Here is a 17,580-nt window from a genome sequence, read left to right as displayed (position 1 = left end):
TCTTTCAGTTTCAGTTAAAAATAAAACCTGTGAGAAATAGCAATTCTTAGAATTTGAATACTTGAGTCATCTTAATTAAGTCATGCTTAAAATCATCTCCACAATTTTATAAGCGTCTGCCCTCCCAGAGCAATGGCTTTTAAATTTAAACGCAGTAAAATGTTCTCCATTCATACTGCAGTGATTTGAAACTTGAGATACCTGACCCGAATTTGTGTACCTTCCTTAATCCTTCGTTCTGCATATAAATCAACAGCAAAAAAGAATGTTTTACAAGGTCAAGTTAAATGCCTCAGATCACAAACCATTTTCAAGATGCTTCAATCACCTCCAGAATGCTTTTCTGTAAAAAATAACTATTCTTTCATCCTTAAAAAAAGTATATTAGGGCCAGTGTGGTGGCACACATCTGTAATCCCAGTGCCTTGAGAAGGCTTAAGCAGGAGGATCGTAAGTTCAAAGCCAGCCTCAGCAACTTAGTAAGGTCCTAAGCAACTTCACAAGACACTGTCTCAAAATGGAAAATAAAAAGTGCTATAGGTGTGCCTCAGGGGTTATGCACTCCTGAGTTCAATCCCTGGTACCCAAAAAAAAAAAAAAAAAAGGGCTGGGGAGATAGTTCAGTCGGTAGAGAGCTCGCTTTGCAAGCACAAGGCCCTGGGTTCAATTCCCAGCGCCGCAAAAAAAAAAAAAAAAAGCATACTAGATATGTATGCAAAATGGCTGGACCTTGAGAATACTAAAGAAAAAGACTGATCCATGATCTCAAACCTGTCCAAGAAATCTACTATGCATTCATAAATTATAAATTTTATGAACATGACAATGGAGTTTTACCACCGTGGCTGATATATTCAGGAAAGAATTCCCCGAGGAGGTTGGAGTTAAGATTTTACAGAATCTAGGTAAGTTGGTAAAGGAGGTGGAGGTGACTGAAACTGTCCTCATCTGTCTCTAAACACAACCAGGCAACATATTACTAGTAAGCATTAATTACTAAATGTTCTCAAGAGCAAGAAAATGGTCTATACTTCAATCATAGATTGAAATAGTCTTTAATTCAGTTGTTTCACTAATTCAGACGTTCTTCAACCCAATTATTCCAAATTCAAGCAGTCTTAATCATGTATAGTGATTTATTTATTTTTATTGAAAATACAAATACTAAAGAAAAAAATTAAATAAATTAAAAATCATTCCATATGCTCTCACAGTAACACAACAAATTTATTTTGCATATTACTGTCTACATGCATAAAGACTTCACAGCCAGAGTGTGCATACTGTTTTGTATTGTGCTTATTTTACTTATCACATCATAGACATGCCCATGTTTCTACAGTCTTTCAAATAATTGTTTTTACATCAGTATACTTCATTATTTTATTAGCCGACTTTCTCTTTGACATGTAGATTTTTTTCTCATTTTTCACTATTACAAATAAAGTAGACACAAATATCCTCATGCTTTTGTTTTGTTTTTTGTATTATTCTTTAGTTTAAAAATCTGTAAACAGAATTTATGGAGCAAAGGATACAGTCATTTCATGGTCCTTGCTATGTAGTAGCACACTGCATTCCCAAATGGTTGTATCTATGTAAAATTTCATCTGAAATGAATTAACTAAACAGTGTCTAGAAGTTTTTTTTCTTAAATGAGACATAATTTTAAACTTCAGTATTAAAAGTGAAAAACAATTATTGTCCCTTAAAAAAAGGAGAGTATGGAATAGACAGTCTCAGAAATAACTAAAAGTGTATATGAATTAACTTAAGCGGTGCTTCCCAACTTGTCTTAAGTTATGGCAGGTAGAGGAGGGACCCTGCTACAGGCACATGGGAAGATGGACAAGGGTGTTTCTGGGAGGCTCCAGCCACCCTGGTCTCCTCTAGCTGCAAGGCTTAAGGAGATCTGTACCTAGATACATATGTGACCATCAGTGCCAATATGTATACATCAGGGACTCAAGTCACAAAACCTAGTTAATGACAGCACTGGAAAATGAATGCAAGTTTCTTCTCATTAATATATTTTCTACTATATCACAACTGATCTACATGCTTTCTGGTTCTAAAATTCAACTTTATATGCAAAAAAGGATTATACTTAAAAAAAGATTTCCCAACATGCTTATAGACCCCTTAACTAGCAATTTATATCAAAGCTGAAAATTAAAAATAGCCTTCAGCATCAGCAAATATTTGTCTATTTCTCTACAAATTTTCAGACTTGTTCTTTTAATTTTAGTTTGTAAACTCTCAATAGTAATAATCTTTTACACAGTATTTTGTATATCTCTGGTAGTCAGTAAATAAAGAATACTAACAATAAATTATATATATGACAAAGGAAAAAAACTAAAGTAAGTCAATATTCTAAATAATTTTAAAGGGAAATGTTTTTAACTGTTGATTTTGTAGAGGTAGAGAAGATTCCCTCTTTAAATTTCAAATTCCTGCTAGCTAAACAAAAACTTAACATACGCTACCTGTGATATCATAGGCTCTTAAGAGACATTATAGTATATAGAATGATTTCTACCTACACCCAGTGTTGATGCTACCAGGAGGAAAAGATTCAGTATAAACGTTCTTTACCTTTTACCAAGTGTCAAATATCCCATACTACTTTTGAAAAGCACAGATTATAGGGGTTAACCCCACTGCTTCAACTATATATACATAAGATTTTTCTTGACCATAAAACACTGGGTTTGGGAGTAGAGTCAGGAATTAAAATTGACCAATCTCCCATCACATGCCAGACCACAATGACAAGCAAGAGACTCTAAACTTTGCACTCTTTTTACTACCTCTCCAAAGAGTGGTTACTTGGTCAATTCTGGCAGATCTAGTCAGACATTATACACACAAACACACCCATGAGACCGCATGGCACTTGGAAGATTACCCACTATTTCCCACTTATTAAGGTCTGGATCATATTTCTCAATGCTTTGAAGATATGTTCCCTTTGAGTAGGAGTATCCTCCAGTGACATAAATACATCCATTCATGATGACGGCACCACACTCCATCCTCCTCTCCATCATGGGAGCTATTTCTCTCCATTCATTTTGCTCGGGGTCATAGCACTCCGCGATTGTAGTTTGTCCACCAACTAGATAGAGCTTATTTTCAAATGGAACTGAGCACAATCCATATTCTTTAAAGACAAAAGAAAAGAGCAATTTTTTTATTAGGATAACAAATAAGAGTTACCCTGGTGTGGTGATGTAATAATCCTTTACAATTTAGCACACACAAACGGAGCATTGGTGATATTTTGATCTGACACACCCTAGTACATACTGAAGCTACTATGGTTTAGATGAGGTGTCTCCCAAAAGCTCATGTGTGAGACAATGCAAAGAAGTTTAGAGATGAAGTGATCAGGTTATACAAATACCTTAACCTAATCCATACATTTATCCCCTGATAGGGACTAAGTGGGTGGTAACTGTAGGCAGGTAGGGTGTGGCTAAAGGAGGTGAGTCATTGGGGGTGTGCCTTTGGGGTATATATTTTGTCTTTGGAGAGCAGAACACTCTACTTGCTGGTGCCTGGGCTGCCTTCTTCCACCACACTCTTCCACCATAATGTTTTGCCTCTCCTTGGGCCCAGAGCAATGGAGCCAGCTATCTATAGACTGAGACCTTTGAAACAATGAGCACCAAATGAACTTTTTTCTCTTCTAAAATTGTTCTTGCCAGGTCTTTTGGTGGCAGCAGCAAAAAAGTTGACTAAAACAGAAATTTAAAATCCAATTCCTGGGGCTGGGGCGGTGGCTCAGCAGTAGAGCACTTGCCTGGCATGTGTGGGACCCTAGGTTCAAGACTCAGCACCACATGTAAATACACCAATAAAATAAAGGTCTATTGACACCTGAAATTAAAAAAAAAAAAAAAAAATCCAATTCCTGCCACCTGATTCAGATGACCTTTTCCTGCCACTACCTGTCATCCTTCCAGTTATTCATTTTTTTTTAAAAATATTTTTTAGTTGTAGATGGACACAATACCTTTATTTCATTCACTCATTTTTATGTGGTGCTGAGAATCGAACCCAATCTCTCATATGTGTGAGGCAAGTGCTTTACCACTGAGCCACAACCCCAGCCCACAGTCATTCACTTTTGTTTGTTTTTTCGGCATGGGGATTGAACCCAGGTGCACTTAACCATGGAGCTACATCCCCAGCCCTTTTTTATATTTATATTTAGAGATATGGTCTTGCTAAGTTGCTGAGGCTGGCTTTGAACTTTTGATCCTCTTGCGTCAGCCTCCTGAGCCCCTGGGATTCCAGGTGTGGGCCTCTGCACCCAGCTTATTATTTTTTATTTTGAGGCAGGGTCTCACTAAAGTTGCAGAGGGCCTTGCTAAGCCAGCCTTAACAGGCTGGCTTTGAACTTGTGATTCTCCTGCCTCAGCTTCCTGCGTCATTGGAATTACAGGTGTGCGCCACTGCCCCCATCATATCTCATCACATCTTAATTCTCCCCATAGCACTGATCATCAATTCACATGATTCTTGTTGTCTCACCCCTTCTGAGCAGTGTAGGAGCTCTGTCCTGCCCACTGCTCTATTCACAGATGGAGAATGACAAGTGTCTGGCACTTTGTAAGGACTCTGCATGATCAATGAAAAAATTCTAAATTGTATCCTCTTATACTATCCAATGCATGCCCACACTACTGTGAGAAGCTTATAGGCAAGCCCCTCTTTAGAAAGAATGTACAAACAGAAATGTGAGTTCCTCTTCAAGAATGGAAGATAATGGGGCTGGAGTTATAGTTCAGTGGTAAAGAGCCTGCCTAGCACACATGAGGCACTGGGTTTGATCCTCAGCACCACATAAAAACAAATAAATAAAATAAAGGTTAAATTCTATTAAGAAAAAAAAAAAAAAAAAACAGAGTGGAAGATAATGCCTCATCAGTAAAGTTATTGCTATCTAGGTTTTGAAGGCTAAGAAACATCTCAGAAGACAGACAGTTTTCTTTGTATGTACTGTTCTCAATTTTTCGATATCAACAAAATAAAGATTCTACCCCCTTGAAAAAGGTTAACTTCTATTTAAAAAAAAAAAAAACAAAACAGAATGGAAGATAATACCTTATCAGTAAAGTTATTGCTATCTAGGTTTTGAAGGCTAAGAAACATCTCAGAAGATAAACAGTTTTCTTTGTATGTACTGTTCTCAATTTTCTGATATCAACAAAATAAAGATTCTATCCCTTAAAAACTTACTTGTTCTAATTATATACATGCAGAATTCTTACAGGATTTAGTTGTTTCAAGTACCTGTGAAACATTGTTTACATTAAATTATATTTATCCTTTCACTATGAATGATTATGGAATTACTGTGAAAATTCATGGTGAGGGCCAAGCGCAGGGATGCACACCTCAAATCCCAGCAGCTCCAGAGGCTAAGGCTGTAGGACTGCAATTTCAAGGGCAGCCTCAGCAACTTAGTGAGGCCTTAAGCAACTTAGTGAGACCCTGTCTCAAAATAAAAAATAAAGGGCTAGTGATGTAGATTAGTGGTAAAGCACCCCTGGGTTAAATCCTCAGTACAGGAAAAAAAAAAAAAAGAATGATGCAGCAGTTGGTGCAAATGATTCCACTGTAAGTTTACTAGGCTTTTCTTAAGTTATTCGATTTACCAAAAAAATCCTCAATTGGTGATCTTATTATTAACAGATGTATCTCAATCTTCCCATAGCAATAAAAAATGTTTAAAATAAAATAATTCCTCATAATTTTTCCTGTTACCTAAAGTCAACACAGTATCATTATTGTTAATGGAATTTTTTCTTCCCAGGCTATAACTTCCTTTTTTTTTTTTTGGTCAGTCAGTTCCTCTGAGCTAGTGGGGCAAAGGGGCTGTGTCTTGTTCACTGTGATCCTGACACAGAATATAGGAAATACTCAGCAACTATCGGTTAAAACAAATGGACGAGTGAACAAATGAATGAGCGATTTCAAATCAAGCATGGAAATGACACCATCTGTCATGGCTCTAAGAGTTTGGGCACGAATATTACCCATAAACACATGATAGTCCATATCCAGTGTTAACTAAGTGATATGTACAAAAGGACACGGATTCAGAGACAACCACAACATCCAAATGAAATGATTTAAATTTTTTTCCTAAGGCTATTCTCACTGAAAGGGTCTGTAAAACTTATGGAGTCTAACTTCCTTATTTTATTGGAAAGTAAGGCCAGGAGCCTGAGCTACTTGCTCACGCAAAGCCAGGAGAGAACTCTCTGCGTACAGGTGCTTCTCCTTTATTATGTATTGCTTCTTCATCCTCAGATCATCCCCCAACCCAAGGCTGGTTCCCAGACTTTGCCCCTAGCTGTCTTGTTGGTCCTGCCCTGAAAGGCATCTCATTCATGGAATCATCCAAGCAAACAATTCCCAGATCTCAACATCCAGTCACATCCTTCCTCTTTAGATGCAGATCCACATCTCCCACTGATTGCTGGACAGCCCTTTTGGGTTATCCAACTAGCCCTTCAACCCTCCACTTCAAATGAAGCTCACATCTCCCCTCTTATCCCTCTCTATTGGCTCCTTCAGTACTCTACATCCTCCCAGGCAACTGGTCACAGACCCTGGGATTACTGTCAATTCTATTCTCTCCTAATCTAGTCTTCAAAGGAAGCAATCAGCTCTTGAATCTATTACATTCCTCACATTTGTCCCACTTTTCTGCTCCTACCAGTTCTTCAGACTTTCAGCATTTGTCACCTGGCTTATTACATATTAGTCTTAGCATATATCCCTTCCTACTATCTTTCTCCCAATATATCTTTTTTTTTTTTTTTTTTTTTTTTTGTGCTGGGGATTGAACCCAGGGCCTGTGTTTGCGAGGTAAGCACTCTACCAACTGAGCTACATCCCCAGCCCTCCCAATATGTCTTAAAAGGAGTTCTCAAAATGAGAGCTGAGGATATAGATCAGTGGTAAAGCATACAGTATAAGTTTAGGAAGTATAAATCTCTGTGTTCGAACCCCAGTACCACAAAAAAAAAAAGAAGAAGAAGAACCACATCTCTTGCTCTGAAAACTTCAACAGTTTTCCACTTTTTAAATTCTCCAAACTGCCACTCAAAGCCCTCCAGATATGGTCCTAAACTGAACTCTCCCATCCTGTTTTCCATTCTATGATCTCCATTCCATGTGTTCATATCTTCTCCCAAGTGGTGGAATATACCCGAAACTTTCCCTTCTGCCTTCCTTCACTCAACTGACTTCCTGTAGGACAGTGTATGTGTGTGTGTGTGTTTACTCAGAAACTATCTTCTTTAATTGTGGCCATTCTGTAAGGCACAGCTCAGAAATACCTACCTCCAGGGAGCATTCTCAGATTGCCAGATTTCCCTTAATTAGAATCAAGTTCTCAATGTTCTCAATTCAATAGCACTTCTTTGTATAGAACTTACTAAAGACTGTTCTGTATTCCTGCTAAATGTTTATTTGCTATTAGATTCTCAGTTCCTGTGGCAATAGAGACTAGTACTTAATCATCTCTATGTTTTATATAACTATTAGAATTCTATCTTTCCAAATGGAGGGCCTCAATGTTATCATGAATTTAATGAAGTTATAGTTCCATGTTTTTCAATTATATAAAATCTGCCCATTAAAGGGATTAAGGTAAAATATAACATTTTTATTACCTTTTGAAAACAATAGTAATCATTTCCTCCCCATCTAAGCTATGTATCTACATATGACAGGCTCAAAACTGATATTTTCCTTCCTCAGGAGGTGTCCTGGAGTGCATGTAAGAAGCACACCTTGCTATAATTCAGTAGATGCAGATGCAAATACCTTCAGAAGCTTACGGGTCTGAGTGAAGCATGCCTGGGCTAAGAAAAAGCAACAGCATAGGCCTCCTGGATCTGAGATGTTACCAGCATTGGAGGGACTGGGGTAAAAATGGAGAAAACAAGTCTCAGCTAACAACAACAGCTATTATCCGGCTCTAGTGATTGCTGCCAGGAAGGAACACTGTCCAGTTGTCAGATCTTCCAATTTTTCTAAAGTCCAGATTTTTATATGAAATCTGAATTTTAAATTCTGGTAATAAGCCAGTTCAAAAATATTTTTAAGCACTGTGAAAGCCAAACAGAACATATCATGCAAAGTGCTAGTTTGGTATCTGGTTTTTACATTTTATCAGGAAAGAATTCCATGTGTACCAAAATGTTACAAGAGGAATTGTATGTTTCTAGTGATTTATAATATGATTTAATAATTTTGGACTGAAATTTCCATTGCTTCTAATTCTAGATGTAGGTCACACAGCCTTTTGACTCTTTTTCAAGTGGCTAATAGGTTATATGCAACTTACATATGTCCAACCACAAAACAGGCTGAGTAATATCTAACTTGTAAAGTTACGAGGTTCAGATGAGATTAATAGTGAAGTTGAGAACATGGGTTTCAAGCCAAACTCTGGGATTGAACTTCACCTCTAATAAGCACTAGCTGGCTGACGGGGCAATGTCTCTCTCTGTGCCTCAGTGGCCTGTAAAATGAGAAAACAGTACCTACCTAGTTCATAAGATTATTCTGAGGGTTAAATAGTGCAATGGTTTGAATATCGGTACTATTCCCCAAAGAACTATATGTATAGACTTGGTGCTCAGAGCAGACATAGTGCAAGGAACTGTGGACTTTTAAGAAGTGAGGCCTTATGAAAGTCCTCAGATCAATGTGGTTATGCCCCTCTAAGAGATAGTGGAACCCTGGCTAGTCCTGCACTGTCATTCCATCGCTCTCATCAGAGGACAAATCAATGGGCCAACCAATCTAGGATTTGAACTTCCAAACTGTGGGTTAAGTAAACCTTTTTTCTTTATAAGTTGATTAAGTATCTCATTATAGTAATGTGAAGCTGGTACATAGAAACAGATAAATACATATAAAATTATTGGAACAGTTAATGCCTATCACATTTTATTGAGTATGTAAGTGCTACCTATTACTCCATGTAACCTATTACTTTTAATTTTCATTATAATTTCATTGGTCATACCAGGAAAACAAAGTGGTGGGGAGCTGGATGTGGTGGCACATGCCTATAATCTCAGTAGTTTAGGAGTCTGAAGAAGGAAGTTAGTAAGTTGGAGGCCAGCCTTGGCAACTCAGCAAGACCCTGTCTCAAAATAATAAATAAAATTTTAAAAGGGGCTGGGAATGTAGCTCAGTGGTAGAACATCCCTGAGTTCAATTACAAGTACTTAAAAAAAAAAATAGTAATAAAAAAAATGGTGCTGAGCCTAGGATGATGCATTTGAACTACTAGGAGACAGAATCTACATATTCCCTGATGTCTTCAGAGACAGGGCAGCCTGCAGCTGCAGTTTCTTCTTAAGTACAGCCTACAGCATTATGGAGCTGGAGCACCAGATTCAGGTGTGCTCCACCTGAACTATGAGATGAGACATATGATGGGTGACGTGGAAGAAGCTGCACAGGTCAAAAGCAAGAGGGTCTGCTCTCTTAGTGAATATGGCACAGGTTATGGAATTAGATCATCAGGTGTATTCTGACTCACCACTTTCAGACTTGACTCTGGCCAAGCTACTTATTCTTTCTAAACCTCCATTTCCAAATATGTAACTCAGAGATAAATGATATACCTATTCAGAGTCACAATGAGAATTTAAGATAATATTATGTGCAAAGTGCTTAGCCAGCATCTGATCTACAGTATGTACTCAAGAAGATTAGCAATTTACTTATTCTCAGATGATTCAACCTTGTGGATTTTAATTGCTCTCTCCAGCAATCCACATGAAAGCCTGATACTCCAAGGAAAATGATTCAAAGTAATATGGTGATATGATATAAATTTTGCCTAGTGAAAATAATTTAAACATATGGCATAACTGTAATAGGCTAAAATTTGTTATTACTGGAGCTGAGGGTTGAATCCAGGGCCTCATGCATGCTGAGCGTGTGTTCTACCAGTGAGTCTTGCCCCCACCCCAACTAAAATTATGCTCTCCTGAGCTTTTTTACAAAAAGACGAGTCAAAGAATAAAGCCATCACAGAAGACAGGCCATTCCTTATGCAGATACACTTCGCTTCTATGACTGTAAAGGTAACACAGTGCAGGGCTCTACATATCACAGGAATCAGTGCTGAACAGTAACTGAAACTCAGAAAGAACACGATTTGAAAAGAGGGTAACAACAATCACTTGCTGAATTTTAATCTCCAGATAACCTTATTGACTATCTGTTGGACAAATTAATGCTTTTTAATTGTCTATATAAAAAGTGCACTTTATATAGTGCATATAATAAATGAGAGAAAGCATGTAACAAAGGAAAAGGAAACACAAGAAAGAATGCAAGTGAAGAAAATTTAAAAGGGACTTACCACTTTTAACCACAGTCTTAAAATGTGTTCTATAAACACATCAAGGAAAATATTCGTAGATGTGATCTAGTCAGAATATAATCATGACTACCATTAGATGGATTATGAATCCTTTGGGCTTTAAAATTATACCCATGTGGGGCTGGGGCTATAGCTCAGTGGCAGAGCACCTGCCTTGCCCATGTGAGGCACTGGGTTCGATCCTCAGCACCACGTTAAAAAAATTAATAAACAAGCACATGCTGTCCATCCACAACTACAAACAAATTTTTACAAATTATACCCATCTGTAGTCTGTGATAAAATTAACACTTTCTATTTCTAGCCCACTCTTTGCCCTCCTTGTGCTGATAAACTACACCAGGACTTGTACTATTTGAGACAGTATTTTGTTACCTGGGTGTGGACTGGAGGTGATGAGACTCCATTCATTGATATCTGAATTGTAGCTCTGGACCTTGTCATAGGTACAGCTTCCTCTATAGCCACAGTGGCCTCCAATGACATAGATGACTTCATGTAAGACACAGGCAGTAGCATTTCCCACACCTGTGTATCAATTAAAATCACATCTTTAGATAAACTGTTCATCCTTTTGCAATGAATACTAAGTTTTTTGTTTTTGTTACTACTAATGGTTCTTAAGCAAGATAATGTGCTGGGTGCTATGAGGAATAAAAGAATGAAATAGGAAGGTTCTTATGTTCTTTAAAAGGATGAGACAAATAATTAGAACACAGTTATGGAATGGAAAAAGTGCCATAAAAGAGACAAACTACTGTGAATGTAAGAGCAAAGAGACATTGCTTTTGACTAAGGAAATCATAGCAGAAAGTAGCGGAATTTGACCTCGGCCTTAGTAAATAGGGCCTTGGCAAGCAGAGGTGAGAAGAAGTCATTCTAAGCATAAAGGCTTATTAGGCATTGTCAAGTAGCCCAGTTTGACCATGGTAGGAGGTAATCAAGGGTTGTCATATGGGAATTAATGTTGGCATTGTAAGTTGAAGGTGCAGGGCAAAGGGCCCTGATGTAAGCTTTTTAAAAAGAGGATAGGAGGACTTAAAAGGAAGGAAGACAGAAGTCAGAAAGACGTAAGTGCTGGCCCAGGTGAAAAGCACTGAGGGCCTGATTTAAAAGGGGGCTTAAGGATGGAAGGAAGGGCAGAGAGGCAGGAGACAGGTCAGACACACAGGCCTTGATGAATCCAAGACAAAGCAGACTGATTGTGCGACCCTGAACTGGGAAAAACTGGGAATCCCAAACACCACAGAAAAGTTCAGAGAAGTGAGGTGTGCTGCCATGACTGTAGTCCCAGCAAGTTGCAGGCTGAGGCTGGAGAACCACAAGTTTGAGGTCAGCCTCAGCAACACAATGAGACCCTGTCTCAAAATAAAAAAATAAAAAGGACTGAGGATGTAGCTCAGTGGTTCAATACCAGTGGTTGTCCTGGGGTTCTATTCCCAGTACAAATAAAAGAAAAAAAAAAAAAAAGGTTAGGAGGAGGAGGAAACAGGTTCAGTGGGGGAAAAAAAGAGGAATAAAGATGATGAGGCCCATTTTCATTGAAAATGTCAGTTTAATCATTCAACCAACTTTTATCTAGCACTGTCATGCACCAACTAAGTACAGTTTAATCTTATTCATTTCTACTTCAAAATGAAAGTAGACAGGGTAGTTATGATGAAAAAGAAAGACTTAGGAGTTCTTACATAGCCAATGTTTATTTCTTCTCTGCATATCACATCCCTAAATCAAAAAAGGAAATGAATTTGAAATTTATCCCTACCCAAATTAAGCTCTCATTAAGGGGAAGCAGCTAGTTTACTCTATGACTATAAAATAAACTGAGAAAAATGTTATCCTTCCCACGGAAAAATGCAAAACTAAAATTTCAGTATGAGTCTACTCATCAGAACAGTAGCTGTCAAAATTGCATATAACTGGTAAGTGTTACCATGCCCTGGGTTGACTGAATACAAACAAGAATCAAAACTTCAAGTTGAGGCTGGGCCTGGGGGCACACACCAGTAATCTCAGTAGCTCTGGAGACTGAGGCAGGAGGATCATGAATTCAAAGCCAGTCTCAGCAAAAGCAAGGTGCTAAGCAACTCAGTGAGACCCTGTCTCTTAAATAAAATACATACAGGGCTGGAGATGTGGCTCAGTGATCGAGTGCCCCTGAGTTCAATCCCCAGCAAAAAAACTTCAAGTTGAAAGAATAAATCCCTAAAATTTCAGACCCATCTGGCAAGTGGGGTGGTTTGGGAGCACGGGTCTCCTATTCTACCCAAGGTCAAGGAAAAAACACATATAGCTTTCTTTTATAGTAAATAATCTGCTGCAGCCTTGTTTTCTCAGTCAACACTGTTTCAAATATAAAATTTTTAAAAATTTCTATAAAGTAGTATAATATAAACTTGCACCATTAAATAAATACACTCCAAGTATAAAACCCTTGAAACTGTTATTTCATCATTACAAAACAGAAGCTGAAACATTCGGGTTTCAGCTTCACGTTTCCAATAGCCACTTAAATATTTCAAGTTTCCTTATTTCTTTTGTAGGAGAGGCAGGACATTCAGAATTACACTCAAATTATTAAGTGGTGGTCAAACTTAGGCAAAGCTAAAAACCAGCTGCTGACTTCAACAGATTTAAGCTCCCTTCTCCTACCCTGGGAGCTATTGCTGTAACTGTGGGCATACCTGGTCCTGACGTCATGCAAAAGTTATTTCTGCCCTGTTAGAGCATATTCTTCTATAATGACATTCATGACAAACAGGCCTAACCTTTACTGAGAGCTCAATCTGCAGACTCTGTTCTAGGTGCTTCTTAAGTATCAATTCATTTAATCCTTTCAATGATCCTAAGCTAAGATGATGTCATCCCCATCATACAGATGCAAAACTGGGGCAGAGAGAGACTGAACAATTATTTTAAGGGGGTAGGGCTTACTGGGGATTGAACTCAGGGGCCCTCAGCAACTGAGCCACATCCCCAGTCCTATTTTGTATTTTATTTAGAGACAGGGTCTCACTGAGTTGCTTAGCACTTTTGCTGAGGCTGGCTTTGAACTCGAGATCCTCCTGCCTCAGCCTCTCCAACCGCTAGGATTATAGGTGTGCACCACAGCACCTGAGAAGACTGAACAATTTGCCTGAGCCTCACCAGTGAGTAGAAAGGGGAGGGTTAGACCCAGGCAATTTAGCTTCAGAAGCAGTGTGCCTGATCACAAGACCACTGCACTCTCAGGCTTCCTGCTTGTCATCCAAGGATCATACCAGGTCAGATTTCCAGTGCAGGTCAAATTCCCATACCCTCACTAGTGTCAAAAAAGAAACAGAAAGGCCTGGGAAAAAAACATTTGGAACAAAATGACACAAACTTAGTAACAACCTACCAGATGTTTTTGCACAACTCCCCAGTACCAATGAGTAAATGTAGTAAAATAAGATTTCAGTTTAACTTTTCTCTCCCCGTAGGAGAAAAGTAGAGCAAGGTTAATACACTCCCAAACACATCAGAAAATACAGTTTATCAGACAGATACTGAGACTCAGTGTACTTTGCTCTGTGGGCCACATGAGGAGGAGTATACTGAATGCCTCTCTCCCTCTTTTTTTTTTTTTTTTTGAGTACTGGGGATTGAACCCAGGGCCTCACACATGCTAGGCAAGTGCTCTACCACTAAGCTATACCCCTAGCCCTATGCCACTTTCTTTTATTCTATGAGATGAGCCTGCATCACATAAGTAGAGGTTATCTGTCTCCAGTTCTTAGGAGAGTGTACTTTGTTACACCCTGTAGGGAACAAACCTTCCAAGGTTTTAAGGAAGGGCCTTTTAAGAAATTATCAGTATATTTTGAGAGGAAAAAAATAAAAAGTTGAACATTAAAATGTAGAACTGAAAAGTGTTGGGTTTTAAGAGCAATACAAAGATTAAAAGACAAATCAATTAAACTACAGGTCTGACTCTTCATTTAGCCTTTGACTTAGATATAAATTCTTAAGGCTTGAAAAAAGATCTAGAGAAAGAATGTAGTTAGTAGAATGGTTATACATTTCCTTATATTTGTTTCCTGATATTTCTTTTCTAGCCTGAGTAGCATGCATAATTCTCAGACAAGTTGGGGGCTATCTGAGGCTATGTTTTCACCTGGAACATTCTGTGCAACATTATCTATATAATCCACTGTAGTTCTTGGAGAACATCCCAAAGTGATAATCTTTTTTAAAGTTACTTGAAAGAGAAATGACTTCTGGCCTAATCCCAAGTATCTAAAAAATGTAGGATAAACAAAATTCATACTTACCTTTAATCATGTTTGCAATAGGAATCCATTTCTCTTTTAATGGGTCATAGAACTCAGCCTCTTCTGCTGGAGCCCCTTTTCTGTAACCACCGAGAGCATAGACACAGCCACCTAAAGTGACTGCACAGTGGTAATACCTAGCATTGAGCATTGGCAAACCTTCTGTCCATTCATCACTTTCACTGTTATAGATCCACACTGTATCAAGAGCTTCTATGTTATCTGTCCTGTAGCCTCCAGTTACATAAATGTTAGGTCCCAAACATGTAACACCATAGCTCTCCCTGGTATAATCTGGTATTTCTGCCCCTTGAATCCAAACATTTGTCAAAGGATCCCATATGTGAACCTCTGATAAAGGATGCCAGTAATAGCCTCCAATAATATACATTGTGGCTGTAGACCTCTGGGAAATCTCTTTATGCATGGGATTCAAGGCATTATATATTAGAGAGCGTATCTTATTTTCTGTTAGTAGGCAGCTTCTCTGAAGGCCTAATGCTGTCTTTAAATACACTGGATCTATATCTATATTGATATAGCTTAGTAGATTATATAGGCATTCAATTCGGTTTTCTACATCATGAGCAGTCCACTTAATAACTGGCTCTATGATAGCTTCTTCTTTCCAAACACTGAGATTCTTTCTGGACAAGATAAATAGAAACTTTTCAAGGCTGATTTCCAGAAATTCTTCTTGTTGCCATACTTCCTTAAACCTGGAACACAGAATTCTTCGAGATTCCTTCTCTAGTTCTGGACACACATGAAATTCTGCAAAGGAGTGCATTCCAATACAATTATCAATATCCAGGTGCCTTACCAAAAACTGCTCACAAGCCTTCTTTACTGAAAGGAACTGTAGCAGATCTGCTGCCTCAAGCAGGCTTTGAACATTTCTTTTAGTTATTTCAATTTGGGAAGTGTATGCATAATTTACAAGTCCTTCCAGAATATCATGGTGAATGCCAGAGAGTTTTATTTTATTTTTAAATTTTTCTTTCATGTCAGCTGTGAACATTGCCTTAAAATAATTGCTGCAAGCAGCTAAAACAGCTCGGTGACAATGGAAGATTATGCCTGAAGGACACTGAAGGGTAATATCAGTAAATAATCCATCCAAGTAAAATGTTCTGAATGCATCCAGAAAATCCACTGGATGAGTTGAATCCTTGAAAAGATAAATATAATCTTCTTGTCCTTTTAGAGCCATGGCTGCAAAAAACATGAATAACAAATGTCTTTTCATTTTGCATAAATAATCAATGCTACTACAATCCCTAGAATTGGATTAGCATCAAATATACTCAAACTAGACTAAGTTCAGCATTCTAAGTAACAAATGCAAAAGGTGGATGGACTGTTTTTAATTTACATGGTGGTCCATTTAAATTCAGGGTAGTTGGAGCCGGAAATGAGGTCCCCGGATTCTTCAGTTGATTTGGTTCTGAAATATTGATTTACTACCCCATTCACGCTTGCAATCTGTCTCAGGCTGGCGGTCCCTGGGGAGATCACACACACTAAGTGTCAGAAGGGTCACTCCACACGCCGCCGGACCTTGGCCGACTCGGCTCGGCCCCATTCAACCTTTTTCCCTCGCTCCGTCTCCCTTTCAGATCACATCGAGATGCCACAGAAGGGATGTGCGGGGAGACGAAATTTAAGAAAAGAAATCCTAAGCCATTTTGCTTAGGGAAAGAGAGAAGAAAAGCGGTGCGGCCCGGGGGCAGAGCCTCCAGCCCGCGCCCCGTCCCGGCGCCCGCCGGAGGGGTTTCCGCGCGCCTGGGCCCCGGGGCCCACGTTCCCGCCTGGAGACCGCCCCGCCCCGGGCCTGGCGCGGGGGCCCGACTCTGGGGTGCCGCGCAACGCCCGCGGGCCGGTGCCGGTGTCCCTGTGCCCAGCACTGAGCACAGGTGTGGGAAGGGCGCCTCGGGCAGCCCCACGCGCTGCGCTCGGCCGGGCCCGGCACTCGCGCGGCCATTGTCTGCGCTCCGCAGCCGCGGGCGGGCTCGAAAAACCGCGCGGCCTCGCTCTCCGGCTCCCTGCCTCGCTTGCTCCCCGCCTGGTGACCTCGGGCGGCGGGTCCGCACCGCACTCACCTCGGCTGGCGGCTCCGGGACGTGGTGCTGGCCCCGGGCTAGCGGCGAGCGGGGGCGGGGGCGCCTCCGGACCCTCTGACCATCTTTGGAAGCAGCGCAGCGGAGGCTGCCTGCTAGTGCAGCTCCAGCCCACAAGCGGCTCCTATTTTGGTGCCCCGGCTGCTCCCCCGCCTCCACCCGAACAGCCCCCCGCGCAGGCTGGGCGCGGGTCCACTTGCGGGAACTCCCCGGTCGCCCGGCAGCGCAGCGCTTGGGGCGGGGCGGCTCCTCCCCGCGGGTTCCCCCCGCAGCAGGTGGGACGGCTTCCCTGAGCAGACCGCCCGCCGCTGGCTGGCCCCTCTCCAGGCTGGCTCTGCCTCTCAGTTGCTCTCGAGCGTCTTCGCTTAGGTAAACTGAGCGAGTCCCGAATGAAGACCGTCTGAGAGTGTGTTGTGTGTCCCTTTCCTCATCAGCCTGGACCCTAATGGTGGGGAGCGGGAAACTGCGGAGAGAACCGGACAAAACGAAAGGTTTCCAGCCTTCAAAATGCTAGAAGTAGCAGCCCTTTCCCACAAACGCCATCCCGCCTCCAGCAGAGCCCTCAGGAGGGAGCCATGGAGCGGCTAGGCACATCAAGGGTTAACCTGGAAGCTTTAAGAAAAACTCGGGGCAGCCAGGGCCAAGGCTAAGTCCCTTTGCAGGATTCGAGTAACTTTGTTGGAGCCCAAGGAGCTAGAAGAAGCTTTTCTGTGACAGACAGCTAGTTGTTCAC

At 40.4% G+C, this 17,580-nt stretch overlaps 1 protein-coding gene across 2 annotated transcripts; it reads right to left on the bottom strand.

Annotated features, from left to right (window-relative positions):
- Positions 1-1,129: 1,129 nt before the first annotated feature.
- Positions 1,130-17,368, bottom strand: KLHL23 (kelch like family member 23; the record flags this gene model as incomplete). Of its 2 annotated transcripts, XM_079135485.1 has the most annotated exons (4): positions 1,130-3,166; positions 10,811-10,963; positions 14,728-15,942; positions 16,830-17,368. In XM_079135485.1, the coding sequence occupies 3 exons, from the start codon at positions 15,938-15,940 to the stop codon at positions 2,856-2,858; spliced, it is 1,677 nt and encodes a 558-aa protein (XP_078991611.1). In that variant the 3' UTR covers positions 1,130-2,855. The 2 variants fall into 2 exon arrangements, with proteins under 2 accessions (XP_078991611.1, XP_078991610.1); XM_079135484.1 differs by lacking the exon at positions 16,830-17,368 and having other exon boundaries at positions 14,728-15,955.
- Positions 17,369-17,580: the final 212 nt, after the last annotated feature.

Source organism: Sciurus vulgaris, assembly GCF_902686455.1.
Source record: "Sciurus vulgaris genome assembly, chromosome: 3".
Classification (NCBI taxonomy): Eukaryota; Metazoa; Chordata; class Mammalia; order Rodentia; family Sciuridae; genus Sciurus; species Sciurus vulgaris.
The sequence above is the reverse complement of the archived record's forward strand: the minus strand, read 5'-3'. Positions and strand labels throughout refer to the sequence as shown.